At 42.7% G+C, this 18,045-nt stretch overlaps 1 protein-coding gene across 7 annotated transcripts; it reads left to right on the forward strand.

Annotated features, from left to right (window-relative positions):
- Positions 1–680: 680 nt before the first annotated feature.
- Positions 681–17,528, forward strand: atp10d (ATPase phospholipid transporting 10D). Of its 7 annotated transcripts, none has more exons than XM_057059012.1 (24): positions 681–920; positions 995–1,089; positions 2,125–2,460; positions 2,638–2,832; positions 6,684–6,888; positions 7,183–7,268; positions 7,912–8,018; positions 9,219–9,350; positions 9,452–9,564; positions 9,800–10,052; positions 10,308–10,525; positions 10,660–10,851; positions 11,693–12,305; positions 12,384–12,490; positions 12,710–12,836; positions 12,912–13,096; positions 13,552–13,840; positions 14,037–14,113; positions 14,287–14,412; positions 14,654–14,854; positions 15,658–15,738; positions 16,331–16,435; positions 16,541–16,728; positions 17,126–17,528. In XM_057059012.1, exons 3-24 carry the CDS (start codon positions 2,177–2,179, stop codon positions 17,250–17,252), a joined length of 4,011 nt encoding a protein of 1,336 aa, XP_056914992.1. In that variant the 5' UTR covers positions 681–920; positions 995–1,089; positions 2,125–2,176; the 3' UTR covers positions 17,253–17,528. The 7 variants fall into 7 exon arrangements, 6 of the variants coding, with proteins under 6 accessions (XP_056914992.1, XP_056914993.1, XP_056914991.1 ...); XM_057059013.1 differs by having other exon boundaries at positions 687–920; positions 995–1,055; XM_057059011.1 differs by having other exon boundaries at positions 688–1,089.
- Positions 17,529–18,045: the final 517 nt, after the last annotated feature.

Here is an 18,045-nt window from a genome sequence, read left to right on the forward strand (position 1 = left end):
AATCCTGTTTCCGTGACCAATCATGAAGCGACAGACAGGAGTCACCATGACAACACCAGTGGAGAATTCTCTTTTCTTTTCAACACTACCGGCTGCCCCCCAATACTCTTTTTAAAACTAGGCTGCAGAGAAGCGACATGGTCACTTCTAAAAGCAAGGTTTTGTTCAACTGAGCACGTGAGTCAGGTCAGGAGCCTGAGCCATGCAAGCCGCAGTCTGCAGACCACATTTAAACATGTAATCTCAACAGCTAGTACATAAATAAATAGGATTCGAGACATACTGTAAATGTAAAACGATCACTAAAGCCTGCAGTGCGAATGGACCCTGAAGGTCGACAGTTTTCTAATATACAAAAGAATGTGGGTGAAATGTGAGAACACCATATAAGCCAAAGGAAAAACACATCACATCATGGGAGGAGAGTTGAGTGTACCGTACATGAGTAAATAGCACACTTTTCATAATAAAGAAACAAGAAAGAGGAAATTGTGACCACAGTGGATCACAAGAAACAGAACATATCTTCTTCCGGTGTCTAAAGTAAAGCGCGCGCGCGCGCGCACACACACACACACACACACACACACACACACACACACACACACACACACACTCAGAGCCGATAGCTGATATTCCGCTCCACCGCCTGTCCAGAAGGTGGCAGTAAAATGCTCAGAAGTTGATGGTCAAGTACCAGAAGAAGAAGAACAAGCAGAAGCAGAACATACAAACGAGAAGCAACTTTATTCATCCTTCAGAAACGAATTTCCTGCTTGGGTCATAAAGTATAATTTATTCATTGTTGAGCAATATGGGAAAGAAGTTTGTTTAGGTTTAATTTCCCATCTGCTACATGCGAATGCCCTTCAGCTAACTCAAAAGGCAGGAAAGGCAGTGCCAGAACCTAAGTCGTCAAGGTACGAAAGAAGCAGAATCTCTATTTGGTTTTTAAAAGTAGCTCGAAACCACTGCAATGGCTCTGCGTTTCCAGACATTAAGAAAATACGGCCAAGAACAGTCAATTCACCTGGACCGATGATGGACGGCAGTCGGTAAGAAAGGGCAACGCCTCCCGCCATGTTCCAGGTGATGTTTAACGACTCTCGTCTGTTGCAATTACGATGTCCGTAATTTGTTTGAATACATTAAGGAAGGACAGAAATTGAAGGTGTGACAGCCGGAGGGCCACAGTTTCACATTCTGCACCAGGCAGAGGCACCGTGGGGACTCTTGTATTACAGAAATAATCGTACGACAGTGCTCATTATTATCCCGTGGCAATAGGGTCTTCGCTCCACAGGCTAGCTAGCTGCGTTAACACCGGCGTTGTTATTAGCGTTTGTTGTCCACAAAGTCGACTTAAGTCAAAACACTGAGAGGTTCTCGTAGGAACCACAGTTAAACACGAAAGCGGAATAAACGTGTTTGGTTTGGCCGGTGCAGTTTAGTACTGTCATATGACATATGAGCAAGCAAGAGGGAAATAGTGGGAATACCAGCTCTTCAGGCAATGATGTCAATCTCGGATCATCCAATGGAGAGGAGGGGGCAGAGATGCCTGTATTTCTGTTGACAGCACTGTCAAACATTGAAGGAGGCGTCTGAAACAGAATACTACAACTTCCACAAGGAACCAAATCAGCCAGACAGGTAGCTACAGAAATCCTGGAAAGCTCAGCTCCACTTATCAAACCAAGATCCAAACATAATTGTAACTCAGTCTGTCTACACCAGACATCTGTCTGGGTACATGAAAGGCTAACAAATCAAGTGGACAAATCAGAATCAGGATTAGCATAATTTGCCTGAGTCACACTTATTATTTACATTCTCTGAAGATGTCACAAGCAGCACCATATATCCCACATCTACATATATCAATGATGACTCCATTTCTCTGTGAAATTCTCTGTGCTCTTGGTTAGAAATGAATGGGATTAAAAAATAAACTGCTACAGTGCGTCATACGACAGTTTTTTTTTTGTTTTGTTTTTTACATTTCTCACTTTTGCTAGGAATGTAGCAGTTTAGATTGGAGTATTTTAACTGGTATTCACTTATATCAAGCAGTACCGGTATATCAATGTCCCAGACCGACATGTTGAATTTTCTTTTCTGCAGGATGAAGACACTGTGAAGTTTGTCAGCTCAACTGGAGCATTTGTCTGAGTCAATGGAGAGGTTCCACTGGGTGCAGTATCGCTGCCGGCAGCTGTTGCAGGGCGATTCAAGACGTGGCTGGTACTCTGCAGCTGAGAGGCTCCCCAGCCCATGGCCATCCCATGGCCGAGGCTCGCGAGGGAGCAATGCTGAACGGAGAACCGTTTATGGCCGCAACAGACCCCAACTCCTGGAGTACAGTAACAGCAGTAAAAACTACAAGGGCAACGGTATCCGCACCACCAAGTACAGCTTATTGACTTTCATCCCGATGAACCTGTTTCAGCAGTTTCACAGGTCATTCTTTCAAATCACATTCAATTATTTATTTTGGTAGCGGCCTCTAGTTTAATGAGATGTTTAAAATGACTATTAGACACAACAGTGCTAGTGATTGTCATTACCAGGGAAGAGGGTCCCTTTGTGTGCTTAGTCAATGCTTATTTGGGTTCTTTTTCTGTTTGTTTTTAATAGGGCAGCTAATCTCTACTTTGTGTTCTTGGCTTTACTGAACTGGGTCCCAGCTGTGGAAGCTTTCCAGAAGGAAATAACGATGATCCCAATACTGGTGGTTCTTGTTGTCATCGCCATCAAAGATGCCCTGGAAGATTACAGGCGCTACTTGTCTGACAAGAAGGTCAACAACAACAAAGTGAAAGTGTTCTGCATGTGAGTGCACACTTCTAACTCGAGGGCGGGGTTTAAAAAATCCTGTTAAGTCGGTGCTTAATTGTTATTAATTATTTTAAGCCCCATAGAATAATTGTTTCAAAATTGAGGAGTGTTAAAAAGAGGAATCCATTTGTTTATGAAGATGCACCAGTGGAATTGTAGTGAAAAATATATATTTTTAATTTTCATTATCTAAAATAACATACACTGTGGCAGACTGATGAATGACTCCAGGCACGGTTTATGTTAGTTTTCTTTGTAAACACCAAAACCAGAATGAACCAATACTAAAGGGCATGGAACACGCCACCAACCCATAATCCTCCTGGGTTGCGTGCCCGCCACAACACTACTAATTAAAAAACTTGCACATTTTAACAACTGTGCATTAAACATTTCTGTGGTCAGTTTTATGACTTGCATCTTATGCAGAGGGAAAAATGCGATGCCAACACCAGCCGATTTGCAAAGGTGCCTGACTGCCAGATGCGCCTTGGGACCTTTACTGCAATTTGCCCCTCAATGACGTCACAAGAATGGTTATGTATGGCAACTCTATATGGAAAAACGACAGTATATTATAGACGAGAGCACAATCGATGGACAGACAAATTAGAAAAATGGATAGATGAGAAATAGACAAATGGGTAGGCGCGCACATACTCTTACCCACACTTCAGCATCCATTCTGGGGTGCATGGTGTCGCCCCACTGTGCTGTCCGGTTGTTTTAGGGGATGGTGTGACGACTGATGCAATTTTCAAAGGACTTGAGCACATTCATTTAAGAGAGTAACAGAACACCAACAAATGTTTCTAAAGAGCAATCAGTAATTAATTAATTAGACCTTTTTCATGTGGGGTAGGTGCAAAAATGAATAATAGAAATAAAGTACAGAAGGAAGGTGTGTATGTATGCAGAGAGAGAGAGCAATTCTGGAAACTGGACCTATTTGGTGCCTGCAACGGCGTGTTTGGATGACTTGGGAGGGCTTTTGTCGCTCAGGTCACCGAGAGGTCCCAAACCCGATTTCAGAAATCTTCTGTCCCTCTTCTCTGAGGTGTATCCGCATTATGGATTTTAAGGGACATCTTTGCTATATTTAGCTTTTCTGGGCATCGTGTTTCCGTCTTCTGGCTCTGAGCACCCGCCAGAGCCCTCCAGGTAAACCTCATTTATGGCCTCGCTGTGCAGCTCCTTCTCTTCTCTGCTACACAGCTCAATGTCTTCACCTCGCTCTTGGACATGGATATCGCCTTTATTTTGTAGAATGAAGAAATCCACGCCGTTGCTGCTCTGGGGTTTTGAAAAAGGCGGGTTTGAGTTTTTTGAAATGCGTTGCTTTTGTGACCCTTCAGTGATGCCGATGCCCTCGCCAGTGGAATTTAATTTACTTAAACATGATCCTACTACTGTTCATTGAACTTCCTTTTTCTTTAGACCCTTTATAAGCAGGTTGTAAAACTTGAACCTTGACCATATTTATGACACTGCTGAGGCGTGGTGAATTGGTCACATGATACGGAACTCTCTACTTGTCCCAGCTTGGGGGGTTTATTCCTTTTATCGGAGCCAACGGAAGACGTGGAACGAGATACACCAATCCCATTTTGGAAAAGGATGGACACAGCATGAAATGTCTCACTGCAGAATGATTGCACGTAGGTTGGAGTTTGAAGAAAGACGGAAACCTGCCACCACATCCACCAGAGAGATACAATCATGAGGTGTTTCGAAAGCCTGCTCCATCTTGGTTCGAGCAGGGATCGTATTCGTAAGAAGAGGACGGTGGTGCCTTCCTTCACAGACAATCAGGAGCTGAGTGGACTGTTGAAGTCATACAAAATCAACAAAATCCACACCACCAAGTATTCCTTTCTGTCGTTTCTGCCCAAAAATCTGTTTGAGCAACTCCACCGCATTGCTAACATCTACTTTATCTTAATTGCCGCCCTAAATTTTGTTCCTGTGGTGGAGGCCTTTCAGGCAGAGATTGCCTTGGTTCCGATCTTATTCGTGTTGACAGCGACCGCTCTCAAGGATATCTGGGAAGATTATCGGAGGTTTAAGTCTGACTTTTCTATCAACAGACTTCCTTGCCATGTCTTCGACTGGTAAGTAAATAAAGGTTTTCCTGTTCGAAGAGGTTAAATTCTTGGACTTATTTTTCATTTCTGAAGTTCAGTTCTTTGGCTAGTAGCTGTTGGTGAAAATATTCTCTGGAAATAAACACCAACTTCCTAGTGTAGGGAGAAGTGTGTGGAAAAAATATTTGATGATAATTAATTGGTTTATACCATTATCATGAAATAAAAAAGTCCCAATTAAAATATGATGCTGCTGATGAAAATTAGATGATTAAAGAAAACAACGGTCTAACAAATCTATTTTGTGGGATAAGGAATTCCCAATAGGAAATTTTGAGATGGTATAATTTCTCGAGCAGTTTTTTATTTGAATATAAACTTTTTCAGACTAATATTTGCTAAATGGAAAATGTGATGATGGGATTGCCGTTGGAACTGACAGCCTTTTACACTGCCCTGGCGTTAATAATTAACTCTTATGTGACCATTCCTTATCAGTGACAGGATTTTTTCCTTTTCCACCTTTTTCCAACATTCATATTTTTTGCCAGTCCCACCAGTTCCTTTATTTGATTCTTGTTTTATACAGTTTCATGTTTTCACATTGCAATTTAAATTTTATGCAGCTAGTATTTAAATGTAATCCTCATTCTGACCATTGTTTAAACGCGTAAAGCTGTCATCATACACCAAACAACGATCCAGCATAAAAACCTGTTTGTAATAGCACTGTTCACAATGAAAAACTTTGTAGCTTGCGTTTTACCATCCATTGCAATTTTAGCTTTTTTTGTAATGTTTTTAAATACCTTGGAAACTTTAATATGTGGAAAAAGTAAATTATTTTCACTTATAGAAGTTTGTTGGACCTGCTTATCATGTCTGATGTGTTCATTTACTTTTAATCACTGGCACGGCGCTCGGTTGATTTAGAGGAAGTGTTTCTTGTGGTTTACAGTTAAGGGAACCTTGTCATAAAGCAGAACCTTAATGTTAGGACTCCTTGGTTTTTGTCTCTCCCTTGTACCCTCCCTTATCATTTAAATTTGGGGACACATGCAGCAGGGTATATATCAAAAGCAGAATCTGGTGAAATAATGTTCTTCTAAATGTATACCAATCTCTCCTTGGTCTCATTTGCCCCTGAGTTAATGATAATATTTCCTTGCAGGCCTGACGTTGACTTGGGTCGGGATAAAGCTTTGATCGGTTTCCAAAATTATGTTGGATATTAAGATGGTAGTAACATCTGATTTTGGTTTTTTTGTTATGAGAGTCAGAACATGAAGCTTGTTGGCAGCTTTGCATAACAGCAATAACAGGAGCAGCACAATGATCACAAACATCAGAAGATTTGACTTAAAGGGCTTGTCATTCAACATAAGATCCATTAATGTGGACTTATTTAAAAGCCTGAGATTTATGATAACAGAGACATATATCATTTGTAAAGGGCTGTGGAATAGCTGTCTGCCTTCCATTGTTAGTTTGAGAGAGAGAAGAGTGCTTCTGGTCTGGCTGAGGGTGGTCTATAGCAACTCCCCAATGCTAAGTGACGCATTTTAGATCATTTAATTGAAGCAGTAATTTAATTTCCCTTTTGTTTTTGGACATTGATACAACTCTGAAGACAGCATTATTTAAACAGTAGGTAGGTAGGTGGACGATCTTGTAGGTCTCACAGCGTCAGACTTTCATCAAATCCCAATCCACTTGTCACTTCTGACTGTCTCTTCTCTGTCTACCAACATTGTTCCACAGTAAGGAGAAGGCCTATGTCAAGCAGTGCTGGAAAGATGTGCGCGTCGGAGACTTTGTCCAATTGTCCTGTAATGAAATCATTCCTGCTGATATGCTCCTACTTTATTCCTCTGACCCTCGTGGGGTCTGTTACATTGAAACTGCCAACTTGGATGGAGAGACCAACCTGAAACAAAAACAGGTGGTCTTAGACCTGCAAGTTCAGGTAATGTATGAGGTGATTGTATGGAAAGTTAATTTACATATGGTTTCACTGCTTTGGCCATTTGAGGAAAGAATTCACACTCAGCTGTGGTATTTTTTGGAATTTTGATGAGTTTGGCTTCCAGCTAATGAGAACCCAGGGTTGTAATAAAGATTGACATTCTGGACTCACAATTCAGTTCTCTCTCACACACACACACACACAAAGAGAGTGTCTATCTATCTAGGATACACTATGCTAGACATATTGGATACCTGTGGTCCCAAGTGTGAATAGATTTCTTTCTGTGTCCAGGGAGATAGCATGAATCTTGACAGCTTCCACAGCAGGATTGAATGTGAGAAACCCAACCATGACCTCAGCAGCTTCAGGGGTTACATGTACGTTTCCTCTTAAATTGATGAACCAGTGCCTATGGAAATGGCTTCCCCATTTCATTTTTAGATATAAAATCACAGACCAATATACTTTGGCTTTTTTTTTCTTCAACTGGAATTTACAAGAAAGCTTCTTTCGTGCCAAAGTGAAAACAGATTTTGACAAAATCCTTTTTTGACAAAATTATTTCCATCAATATTAACCTCATAAAGTCAGTGTTTTGTTGATGCATCTTAGTCTGCAATAGCAGCACTTGGTCTGTTTGGATGTGTCCCCATCTTGATTCTTCTCTGCAAACCAGTTTAAGTTTAACATTCATTATGTCTCCAAGCTGAAAAAGCTAAAGTAGGTCAGTCACTTCAAAAGGGTGAATATTTATTAAATAAATTATGTGAAACTGATTTTACACTGTATTTTTTTTTAATTGGCTTAACTACTTTTTAAAAATCTTTTTTCACTCTGACATGAAAGAAATTTATGTTGTAAACTTTGACACCAAAACCCAAATTATATCCATGAGTTAATGTGTAAAAACAATAAAGGAAGAAAAGATCCACATTTTTCATGTGAAGATTGGAACACACTGTGCTGTTGCGTCATTCGTGTTACTAATATGTGGATTTGATTTGCATACTGTTGCCACAGAGAGCACCCAGATGGCCGTCGTGTTGGCCTACATAATGGCAATCTTTTGCTGAGGAGCTGCACCATCCGCAATACTGAGAATGTTGTGGGCATTGTGATTTATGCAGGTAAGTGCCCTGAATCCTGAATCGTTTCCAATTTTTCTGGTGTATTTCCAGCCACGAAACTGTTGAAACTGCCTTCTGTTTTCCAATCAATCAGTCTTTATTTATATAGCATCTGTTACAATCAAAATTGTTTCTAGGCGCTTTACAGAATATTAGGGCGTGACCCCCAACAAACAACAGTGGCAAGGAAAAACTCCCCTTTAACAGGAAGAAACCTTGAGCAGGACCAGGCTCATATAGGGGGACCCTCCTGCTGATGGCCGGCTGGGTAGAGAGAGAGGAGAGGAGAGGGAGAGGAGAGGTAGAGGAGTGAATAGGCAGAACATAGAGATACATTATATTAATTAAAATAAACTGCCGGTTGAGTGGGTCAGTAGGTCAGCATACAGCTATGAAGGAGATACCTGTAGATGAATACAGAAGGGGGGGGGGAGCAAAAAAACTATAAAAGAAATAACATCACTAGTCTACTTGGTGAGGAGGAGAGGAGACGAGATGAGAAACCATGACCCAGTGTGGTGACAGAGGCCTGTCAGCTGATCATGTTTCTGGACCCCGGCAGCCTCGGCCAAAAGCAGCATAACTAAGATGTGACCTAATGATTAGAAGACCCCCTAAGTATGATAATTTGTCTGTCTATGATAATAACTGCAACTACAGAATTAGTAACAATAAGCTTTTTCAAAGAGGTAGGTTTTAAGTCTGATCTTAAAAGTAGAGATGGAGTCAGCCTCCCGTACCTGGACAGGGAGCTGGTTCCACAGCGGGGGGGGCAGCTGCTTTCAACCGTCCAATTGACTCTTTGGTAGATCTCAATGGATCAGTATGACCTGTATGAATGATAACCTCTCTTCCCGTCTTCTTAACCGCTTTATCCCTTTCGAGCTCACGGGGAGGGCGCACATATGGGCAAAGGTAGCATATAGCTCTGGCTGAGTTGCCAGTTCATTGCTAGTTCGGTACCTTGCACAACGGTACGTCGGCCGTGCTCTTAAGATATTCTGCCGCTTTCCTCTATTACCAGAACATCTTCCATATTTTGTCTGGGTTTGAACCAAGACCCCTATGCTTCTCAACCCAATTCCCAACAGACGGAGCTACCAGCCCCCCTGAATGATAACGACATATTTGTAACAGATGTACGTCTTTGAGATCATGACGTTCTGTTCTGAGCTGCCCTTCTTGTTTTGTCTGATCAAGGCCATGAAACCAAAGCTATGATGAACAACAGTGGGCCGAGATGCAAGTGCAGTTTGTTGGAGCGGCGCCTGAACACTGATATTCTGTGGTGTGTTGTCCTTCTCATCGTCATGTGTTTGACTGCTGCTATAGGTTGGCACCATCAGCAAATGACACAGCACACAGCATTAGCTCCATTAGAATCTGAACGGGGAGCTATTCAAAGGTCTTGTTCTGCTGTCACTGTTTACCAGGTCATGGACTCTGGGTGCGGAACCTAAATCAACCTCTGTTCGAGACCAGCTTGGACACATCACCTGCCCTCGCTGGCTTTCATGTATTCTGGACTATGATCATTGTACTTCAGGTAAAATTTAATCATCCAAACTGGACAACATGACTATCCACACAACGAAACGTGACCTGCTGATAACTGATAGACTTTGAGTGTTTAAGCAGTGGAATCAAGTGGACAGATGAGTTGTCCCAAGCACGCTGTATGCAGGACTGTATGTCTTCAAAAGCAGGAATTTCTAATGAAGATGTGTGATGTCATTACCAGTTTTAGAAGCTGTACTCAGTCCTTTACTTCTGTCCATCAGGTGCTGATCCCCATCTCTCTCTATGTGTCCATTGAGATTGTGAAACTGGGGCAGATCTACTTCATCCACAATGACCAAGACCTGTACAATGAGCAGCTAGACGCCAGTATTCAGTGCCGGGCTCTCAACATCACTGAGGATCTCGGTCAGATCCAGTACCTGTTTTCTGATAAGACTGGAACACTAACGGAGAACAAAATGGTGTTCAGCCGCTGCAGTATCTATGGCGTTGATTATCCTCATGAGGACAATGGTGAGAACTGCTGATGGAGGCATATTTTACTAAGGTCTTTTAAACATCACCATGTGAAGGTTTCAGCACCTCTTCATTTTTGTCTCAAAAGCAGAGACAAAGTGTGCATGCAGATGGTAATAAATTTACTCACTGTTGGAGTTAGCACATCTGTAGCACAATTTGGTGTCATTGAACTTGTGAATGTGTTTGTTGTTGCTTTAAGTTTTCCGTCTAGCCCAGTTCCACTTTCAAGTCCTGTTTTCTTGGTGTCAGCTCGCAGGTTGGATGTGTATGAGGACCAGAGTGAGCTGGTGGGTTGCTCCACAACTCTGAGATCACGATGCAGCAGAAAGTCTCTGAGTTGTCGCTCACTCAGCTGCAACCAAAACTCTCTGTCTCTAAACACACTTGGAGCAGAGTCAGATGATGATGATGATGAGCAGCTGCCAAGTCCCGTCCAGGCCAGAACCAGTGCCTTCAGCAGCCGTGTGGTAAGACTCTCTCTTTTACTTTGAAATTTCTGTCCTAAAGATTGTCTGGGCCTTGTGTTTCCTAAATGCTCGATAGCCGTAAAGCCTAAATTAGTCCTGATGGAGAAACTCTTCTTCCTCTTTTAACTCTCCAGGCAAAGGAGGTGCTGCCAGACCCTGAGCTGCTCCGTAAGCTGAGCTGGCTTCAGTCTACTGCACTGACACCAAAGGATGGTTTTGGTGCGTCTCTGTCCAACATGGAGCTGGTCTACGTAACTGACTTCTTTTTGGCTCTGTCCATCTGCAACAGCGTTGTGGTCTCTTCACCCTACCAGTCACAACATGTGGTGAGTTTGTTCGGGATAGGGAAAATGCACATTCCCATTAGAAGGGTCCTCGTGCAGCATTTGTTGACACAGTTAGATGACAGAGATTGATGTTGTCATCATATCTACATCCATGCGAAAGGAACTAATATCAAGTTTATTCTGGAACTTTATGGCCATTAAAGCAGCTCAAAAACTCGTCATTGTGCCAAGATGTTGCGACATAATTATAGTTATCAAGATCCTTTTTTGCATGAAATGATACAGCTCCATGATGCATAAAACGTTCCCATTACTGAATAATTTAGGACAGACTTGTTTTTTTGGTTAAGGTTCCTCAAGGATGGCCTAATGATGTATAACATTTTCCAATGTTTTCATTTTTATTTTATGACAAGCTTGTCAGTTGCATCTACATAGCGATATGATCATCTTTGAGAGATAATGTGCACTTCTGAAGTCATATTTATCTTTCTTGCCATTACACAGTAGCCTGAAACAAGTATTAAGACTGTTGCAGACTAGATTGACGCAGCTGACACAAACTGAAATGGAACTGATGGTTAATCACTAATACAAAAGTCATCTTCTCTGAATGCTTCCTGGGTCGTACATCCATGTCAGTGCACTTTCTTGGCTGTAAATACTGTAAGTGCGATATTCATTTAAAATGATTCAATCCAGCAAACACTAGAAACAACGTTGAAGTGTGATAGTGAGATTATAACTCAAATACTATTGACTCATCTAGCAAATGCTGGGTGTGGAGCAGGGAAACGTGTTCAAATATTGAGAATGCAGGAGAACAAGGATCTGTTTTGGTCCATGCACTCCTGACTGATCCTGGATGTCCTGTTGGCAGGTTCCTGAAACCCAAACTCCTCGAAGGTTCGTGTTGCAGCACCTCGGCTTCCCTCCATTCTCGTCTATCTACCCCCCTGGTGTTAGAGGCAGCCCTCGCAGTTTTGCCACCAGATTGTTTTCTCTGGGAAGGACAGGCTCCTTCCCCCTCTCCACACCATCTGATTACACTGCAGATAGATCCCAAGCAAGCCCATGTGAAGACCAGCAATCAGCTGATGGGTGGGCCCAGAAAGACTTAAAATGTGGAGGAGATAGAAGAGATGATGGAGAGACAGAAGAGGGGAAGGGTAAAAAGATCAATCCTGAAGGCACTAGACAGGAAGTGGTGGACGACAATGAGCTCCTTTATGAGGCAGAAAGCCCCGATGAAGCAGCTCTGGTCCATGCTGCCCATGTGTATGGCTTTACGCTGAGGGGCCGATCGGCGGACCATGTGCTGGTAGACCTCCCTGGAATTGGTTCTGTGGTGGTTCAACTGCTCCACATTCTGCCCTTTGACTCCAATCGCAGGAGAATGTCAGTGGTTGTCCGCCACCCGCTGTCAGGGCAGGTGGTGGTTTACACCAAGGGAGCAGATTCGGTCATCATGGACCTGAGTGAGAACCCGAAAGGTAAGATTCTGGATTCATTGGAGATATATGGTGAGCTTCTGTGTGTCAGTAGTGTTCTGTGTTCTCTTTTTTGTCCAGATTTAAGTCAGGATCAGGAGGTCCACCATCATATCCGGGAACAAACCCAAAAGCATTTAGATAGTTATGCCAGAGATGGACTGCGTACACTCTGCATTGCTAAAAAGGTAACTCTTCAGATTTGAGGTCCACATGTTTTCATCACATGTTTTAATGCTTTATAATTATAATTGGATTTTTAGTTTCAATGGTTGCATCAATACTTTTCTGACATGTAAACCAGCCACATTTGACCAAACTTCCAAATAATCAAAGAAAATAGGTAACATAATTAATGTATTAATCGTCATAATTAAAAACTAATCAAAGTTGATAAACTATCCCAGGTTCTAGAGGAACGTGAGTATGAGCAGTGGTTGAAGAGACATCTGTTGGCTGAGAGCAGCATAGAAAACCAAGAGGAGTTGCTACAGGACTCGGCCAAGAGCCTAGAGACCAACCTGACCCTGCTGGGTAGGACAGCTGCATTCTGGAGTTTTATGTTTGAACTGTGACAGAAGCCTCAGAGGGTCGTTTGCTTACATTCAGGCACCACGGGGATACTGGACAGACTACAGGAAGAGGTTCCAGAGACCATAGAAGCTCTCCAGAGAGCTGGGATCAAGCTGTGGGTCCTTACAGGAGATAAGATGGAGACAGCCATCAACATTGCTTATGCCTCCAAACTACTGCGTCCCATTGACCAGCTGCTAACAGTGAATTGTGACAGCAAGGTAAGTGCTGATGTCAGCTGTGGGGGATGGGCAGGTGACGACTGACTCACCGGCCCACCAAAAGCATCGCAGGTGTGTTGGTGGGGAGGAGTGGGATGGCTGGGGCCTTTCACCTTCCACTATCCTCGTCTTTTCTATGACTTGAACACAAATAAAAAAATCACAGATGCTCACTCTTTGAGACACAAGATCTGCAATAGGTCACTCCTGTCCTCTAGGTCTGGGCTCGAGGTTCAATTGAATTAATACTGAGAAAGCTAAACTAACAAGTTATTTATAGTAATGATGATGGCAAATATAATAATCATAAGTCTTCCCTCGGTAGAGTTGTCAGCCTCATGCTGAGGCTCTTACCTTGATGTTTTAGGAGGTCCCTGGTTCACTTCTTGGGTGGGTTGGCATCACGTCACATTGCATCTATTTTTCTTTTTTTTCTCTTTTTTTTTTACTAAAAGGATGCCTGTGCAGCTTTACTAGAGGAGCTGAAGTTGAAAGTGCAGCATGGAGCTGTCGGCTACACCGAAGGAAGTACAGCAGAGTGTCACAAGGATTTGTCCCCGGCATTTGTCCTGGTTGTAGATGGCAGTACACTGGACTGGGCCCTGCAGGAGGAGCTGAAGGACGACTTGCTGGAGCTCAGCTGTGGCTGCAAAGCTGTCATTTGCTGCCGATCCACGCCCCTTCAGAAGAGCCAGGTGGTGCGTTTCATCAGGGACAAACTGGGGGTCATGACCTTGGCTGTGGGTGAGTAAATTGGTTCTCATGGGAAACCCAGTGGTGTTTTTATAGATTTTACTTTTATTTCATGGCGGTGTATTAATAATTTGATAAATGTTGATGAAAGATCAGGAAAACTTTTAGGACTTGAAACTTTGACCGTGTTTACTTAAACCACCTTCCTTGAACAGGAATGTGTTTCACTGTTGTTTTGTCACATAAGGTGATGGAGCCAACGATGTGAGCATGATTCAAGTGGCTAATGTGGGCATTGGGATATGTGGTCAAGAGGGGATGCAGGTAATTCATCAAGCAACAACACTGTAGGTACACTTCTAAAGGTGCAACCTTGCTTCATAGTTGTGTTCTCAATAATAGAATTCAGTATCATGGAGTCACTTGAACGTAATCATTATACAGAATGAACCTTTATGCACACGTTTGTGCTCGACATGCTTCTCTTTATTCCCTAGGCTGTGATGTCCAGCGACTTTGCCATTTCCAGGTTTAAACATCTCAGGAAGCTGCTGCTGGTACATGGTCATTGGTGCTACTCACGTCTTGCCAACATGATCCTCTACTTTATCTACAAGAACGTGGTGAGGCTCTTCTCACCTATGGACTGTGTAATGTGTGGCTTACATTAAAAAGCAAGGAAATATATACTCTATAAAGAAAAGAGCAATGAGCTGGCGACACATTCAGTTGTGGACGCTGGGAGAGATCCCAGCACCCTCCCCATGACTCTGGAAGGGATATAGCGGTCAAGAAAAGGATAATATTCATCTTCAAATCCCATTTTAAGTCTGAATCTACAATTAATTCTGTATCTGTTTGCAGATGTTTGTCAATCTGCTGTTCTGGTATCAGTTCTTCTGCGGTTTCTCAGGGAGCGTCATGAGCAACTCATGGGTGCTCATTCTGTTCAACTTGGTCTTCACATCTGCCCCGCCTCTCATCTACAGCATCCTGGACCAGGACATCCCTGCAGAGACTCTGCTAAAGCTGCCTGAGCTCTACAGAGCTGTAGAAAAGTACAAGGTGACTGAGGATAGCAGCAGGTTGCATTCATCGAGTATTTATTGAATCACTTTGTACTATAAGTACTACTCCTAAGTGTCATCACATTGTTCTCTAGCTGCCCCACATTTGGGTCTATTGTCTAGCAACTGTGTTTGGCTTCTGTCATGTGAAACCAAATGCAGCCACCATGATTATGCGTGCATTTGTTAAACCGTGGTAAATGTTGTACTATGACCACACCAATGGCGCATCGCTACACATAGAGGATCTATGAAGCCAAATGTCAAGCTTGGGTTAAAGACAAAATTGCTTGATTTCCTTCTTCTGAGCTCAGCTATGGTGCTATGGTTACGGTTATTATATTCCATGCCACAGAACACAGGACCGTTAACCAGCTGACAGACTAACTTCAGCGATCAGCATGACTAGATTTAATATAGTCACGCTGATCGCTAAAGTACACCGTAGTTTATTATTCTTTTCAATTGGGGTCTCTTTCCACTCAAATATCAATGGTATTGGTGACATTTAGGATTTTTTGAAAATTATTATTTGGTCATTTTGCCACAATTGGGAGCAAATTTCTCCATCTTATCGTACAATAGTGTTCCAGGGTTAGGGTGCTGCACTGCTCAGCCTGGAGGTTTTTAGTTGGAAGGAATGGGAGGCTAACGCTTCTCCATTCATATGCTGTGCCATGTTCTGCTGTTGCCTTTGACTTGATTTTGGCTTTGTTAAACAGTACACTTCTTATCAGAGCATTGAATTAGCATCAGTTACGTGTGTACGTGACTAATATGGTAGAGGTGTTTCTCCTGCAGGTCTCTGTTCCTTCCATGTTCTGGATCACAGTCCTTGATGCCTTTTACCAAAGCATAGTGTGTTTCTTCGTACCTTATTTTGTAAGTACTCACAGTCACATTTAATAATATAGGAGTTGGCCAAATGAGTTATACACCTGTGTCCTCACAGGACTGGGAAATAAGTGGTGCGCCATTGGAGGTTTCCACTAAATTGTGCTGTAGTAACAGTCATAATGAAAAGAAACCATCTCAAATCACAACACCGGTACCATCTGCAGTGGCATCAGTGTACATCTGTCTTTTACCCACTAATAACAAAATGATTTTACGTCTTTTAGTTGAATAAACACAAATATAAATAAATACAGTATTTTTCCCAAAATCTTGGGACAGCGGTCCAGATATTTGAACACAGGTGTGATGCACTCACTTCCTTGGCCACAGGTGTATAAATCCAGTGCATTGCCATGCAGGCTGCTCCTAACTTTATGAAAGACTGGGTCAGTGTAAGGAGCTCCCTGAATTCAGGTGTGGCATGCTGGAATAAGTTACTGTTTGGGCAATAAATTGTTCTTCAATTGTTACTGTAGAATATATATCAATTGTCACAAGTTTGCCATATTGCTATTGTACAGTATGTACGCACTCACATTGTGGTGCTATTCTCACAGTTTACTGTTGTTTGCATCAGGCTCTGGCTGGATCAGATGTCTCCGTACTGTCCTTTGGTTCTCCCATCAACTCCTCAGCTCTCCTTATCATCCTGTTGCATCAAGTTTTAGAAAGTCACACTCTGGTGAGACAAACCTTCGCTGCGTCAGCGGCTGAAACCAGCTTTCACCTCTAGCTTCTTCTACAGGTTTGCTTGGCTGACTCTTCCTGTCTGCGTCTTGTTTTGCAGACATGGATTCATGTGCTGGTGTTGCTGCTCAGTTTTGTGTCGTACTTTGGATTTGTGCTGTTCTTCAGTCTGTTCTGCGTGACCTGCAGTCCCCCAACCAACCCTCTGGGGGTGGAAACCCTGCAGATGTCTCAGCCCATGTTTTACATCATCTGCATCCTCACCACGGTCACTGCACTCATCCCCAGGTACACACACCTAAAATAACACGGCGCACATGAGCAGCAGCCATGTGTAGTTCACAGCTCAGCTCATCTCACTAGTCAAGGCCTTGATGTCTGATCCTAGTCCAATCTAGTCGGAACCCAGTAGGGCAGAACAGTAACAGAGCTGGGAGAGCATCCTGCTGCAGCTAGCGAATATTGGTGAGGGGACAGGTCCCATGACGCCCTGTGTGACAGTGAAAGCCAGTAAGAATATTTTTCCATCTGGAAAAAGGAACCTCAAACGAGCAAGCTTTGACCTTACTTGGGATCTCTTGCACCTGTAAATGTATGTAGTGTAGCTAAAGTGAGCAATGTGGACAGGTATATGTCAATATATATGATTTTAATATTGTGTCGTTGTCCACCTGCCCTCCTGCAGGATATTGTGTCGAGCTCTGTACAACACTTTACACCCAAATGCTGCTCAAAATAAGGAAGTGGAAGTTGACAACTACCGCCAAAGAATTCAACAGTGGAACGAGAAAAATGTTGGAGTCAGCAGATGATTGGCTCTGCATCCCATCCGGCTGGAGGCCAGGGGGTCGTCGGTGGTGTAAGCAATCCCAACCAAGAGTCAAGCAGAGACGAGATAGAAAAACTCTCCAAAGACGCATCTGGAATTGGGACAAAGACAAAAACCTTATTTAAAATTGTGTGTGTGGAATAGGGAAGCATGTGTGGCCAAGCCAAATGTTTGGAAATGAATGAAACCAATCATGTAAAACTATTTTAAGATTAACATTTTTAAAGGAGTTCTTAATAAAAACATATTCTACCCTCTGTTCAGGACTTGTACACAACATATCACTTGTGTCGGTATGTTTCCAAGTGTTGAATAACCTGCAGATTCCTGTTGAATTGTCCAAAAGGAGCAGCTCTTCCAGCAGCACATCTGCAACAGTCAAACCAACCAGGAGGGTTTTGTTGAGGGTTGGACCCCATGAGGTACCCCATTGATGCAATGTTTTTAAAACGTCTCTTAATACAATCAAAGTTGAGACTATTTAGCATGGAAACAAAGCGCTGCAACTTCAGTTCTGTTATTCTCTTTTATATCATGAAGCTACTGAGAGATGTTTGTTTTCTCCTGACTGAATGTCTTGGGTTCAGATGTTCCCTTGGTGTCTTTGTCTCTGTCAGTCGGTGCTCCAGCACTTTTAACAAAGCGAGTAAGAGTTCATGATTGACAACATTAATGGAGCAAACTTTTGACCGAGCCAGCACGCCGCGACCATCTCGGTTTACCCCTGTTTTAAAGTATTGTTGAGATTTTCTGTTCTGTTTGGACCTTTAAAATTC

The sequence above is a fragment of the Takifugu flavidus genome, chromosome 16 (genome assembly GCF_003711565.1).
Source record: "Takifugu flavidus isolate HTHZ2018 chromosome 16, ASM371156v2, whole genome shotgun sequence".
NCBI lineage: Eukaryota > Metazoa > Chordata > Actinopteri > Tetraodontiformes > Tetraodontidae > Takifugu > Takifugu flavidus.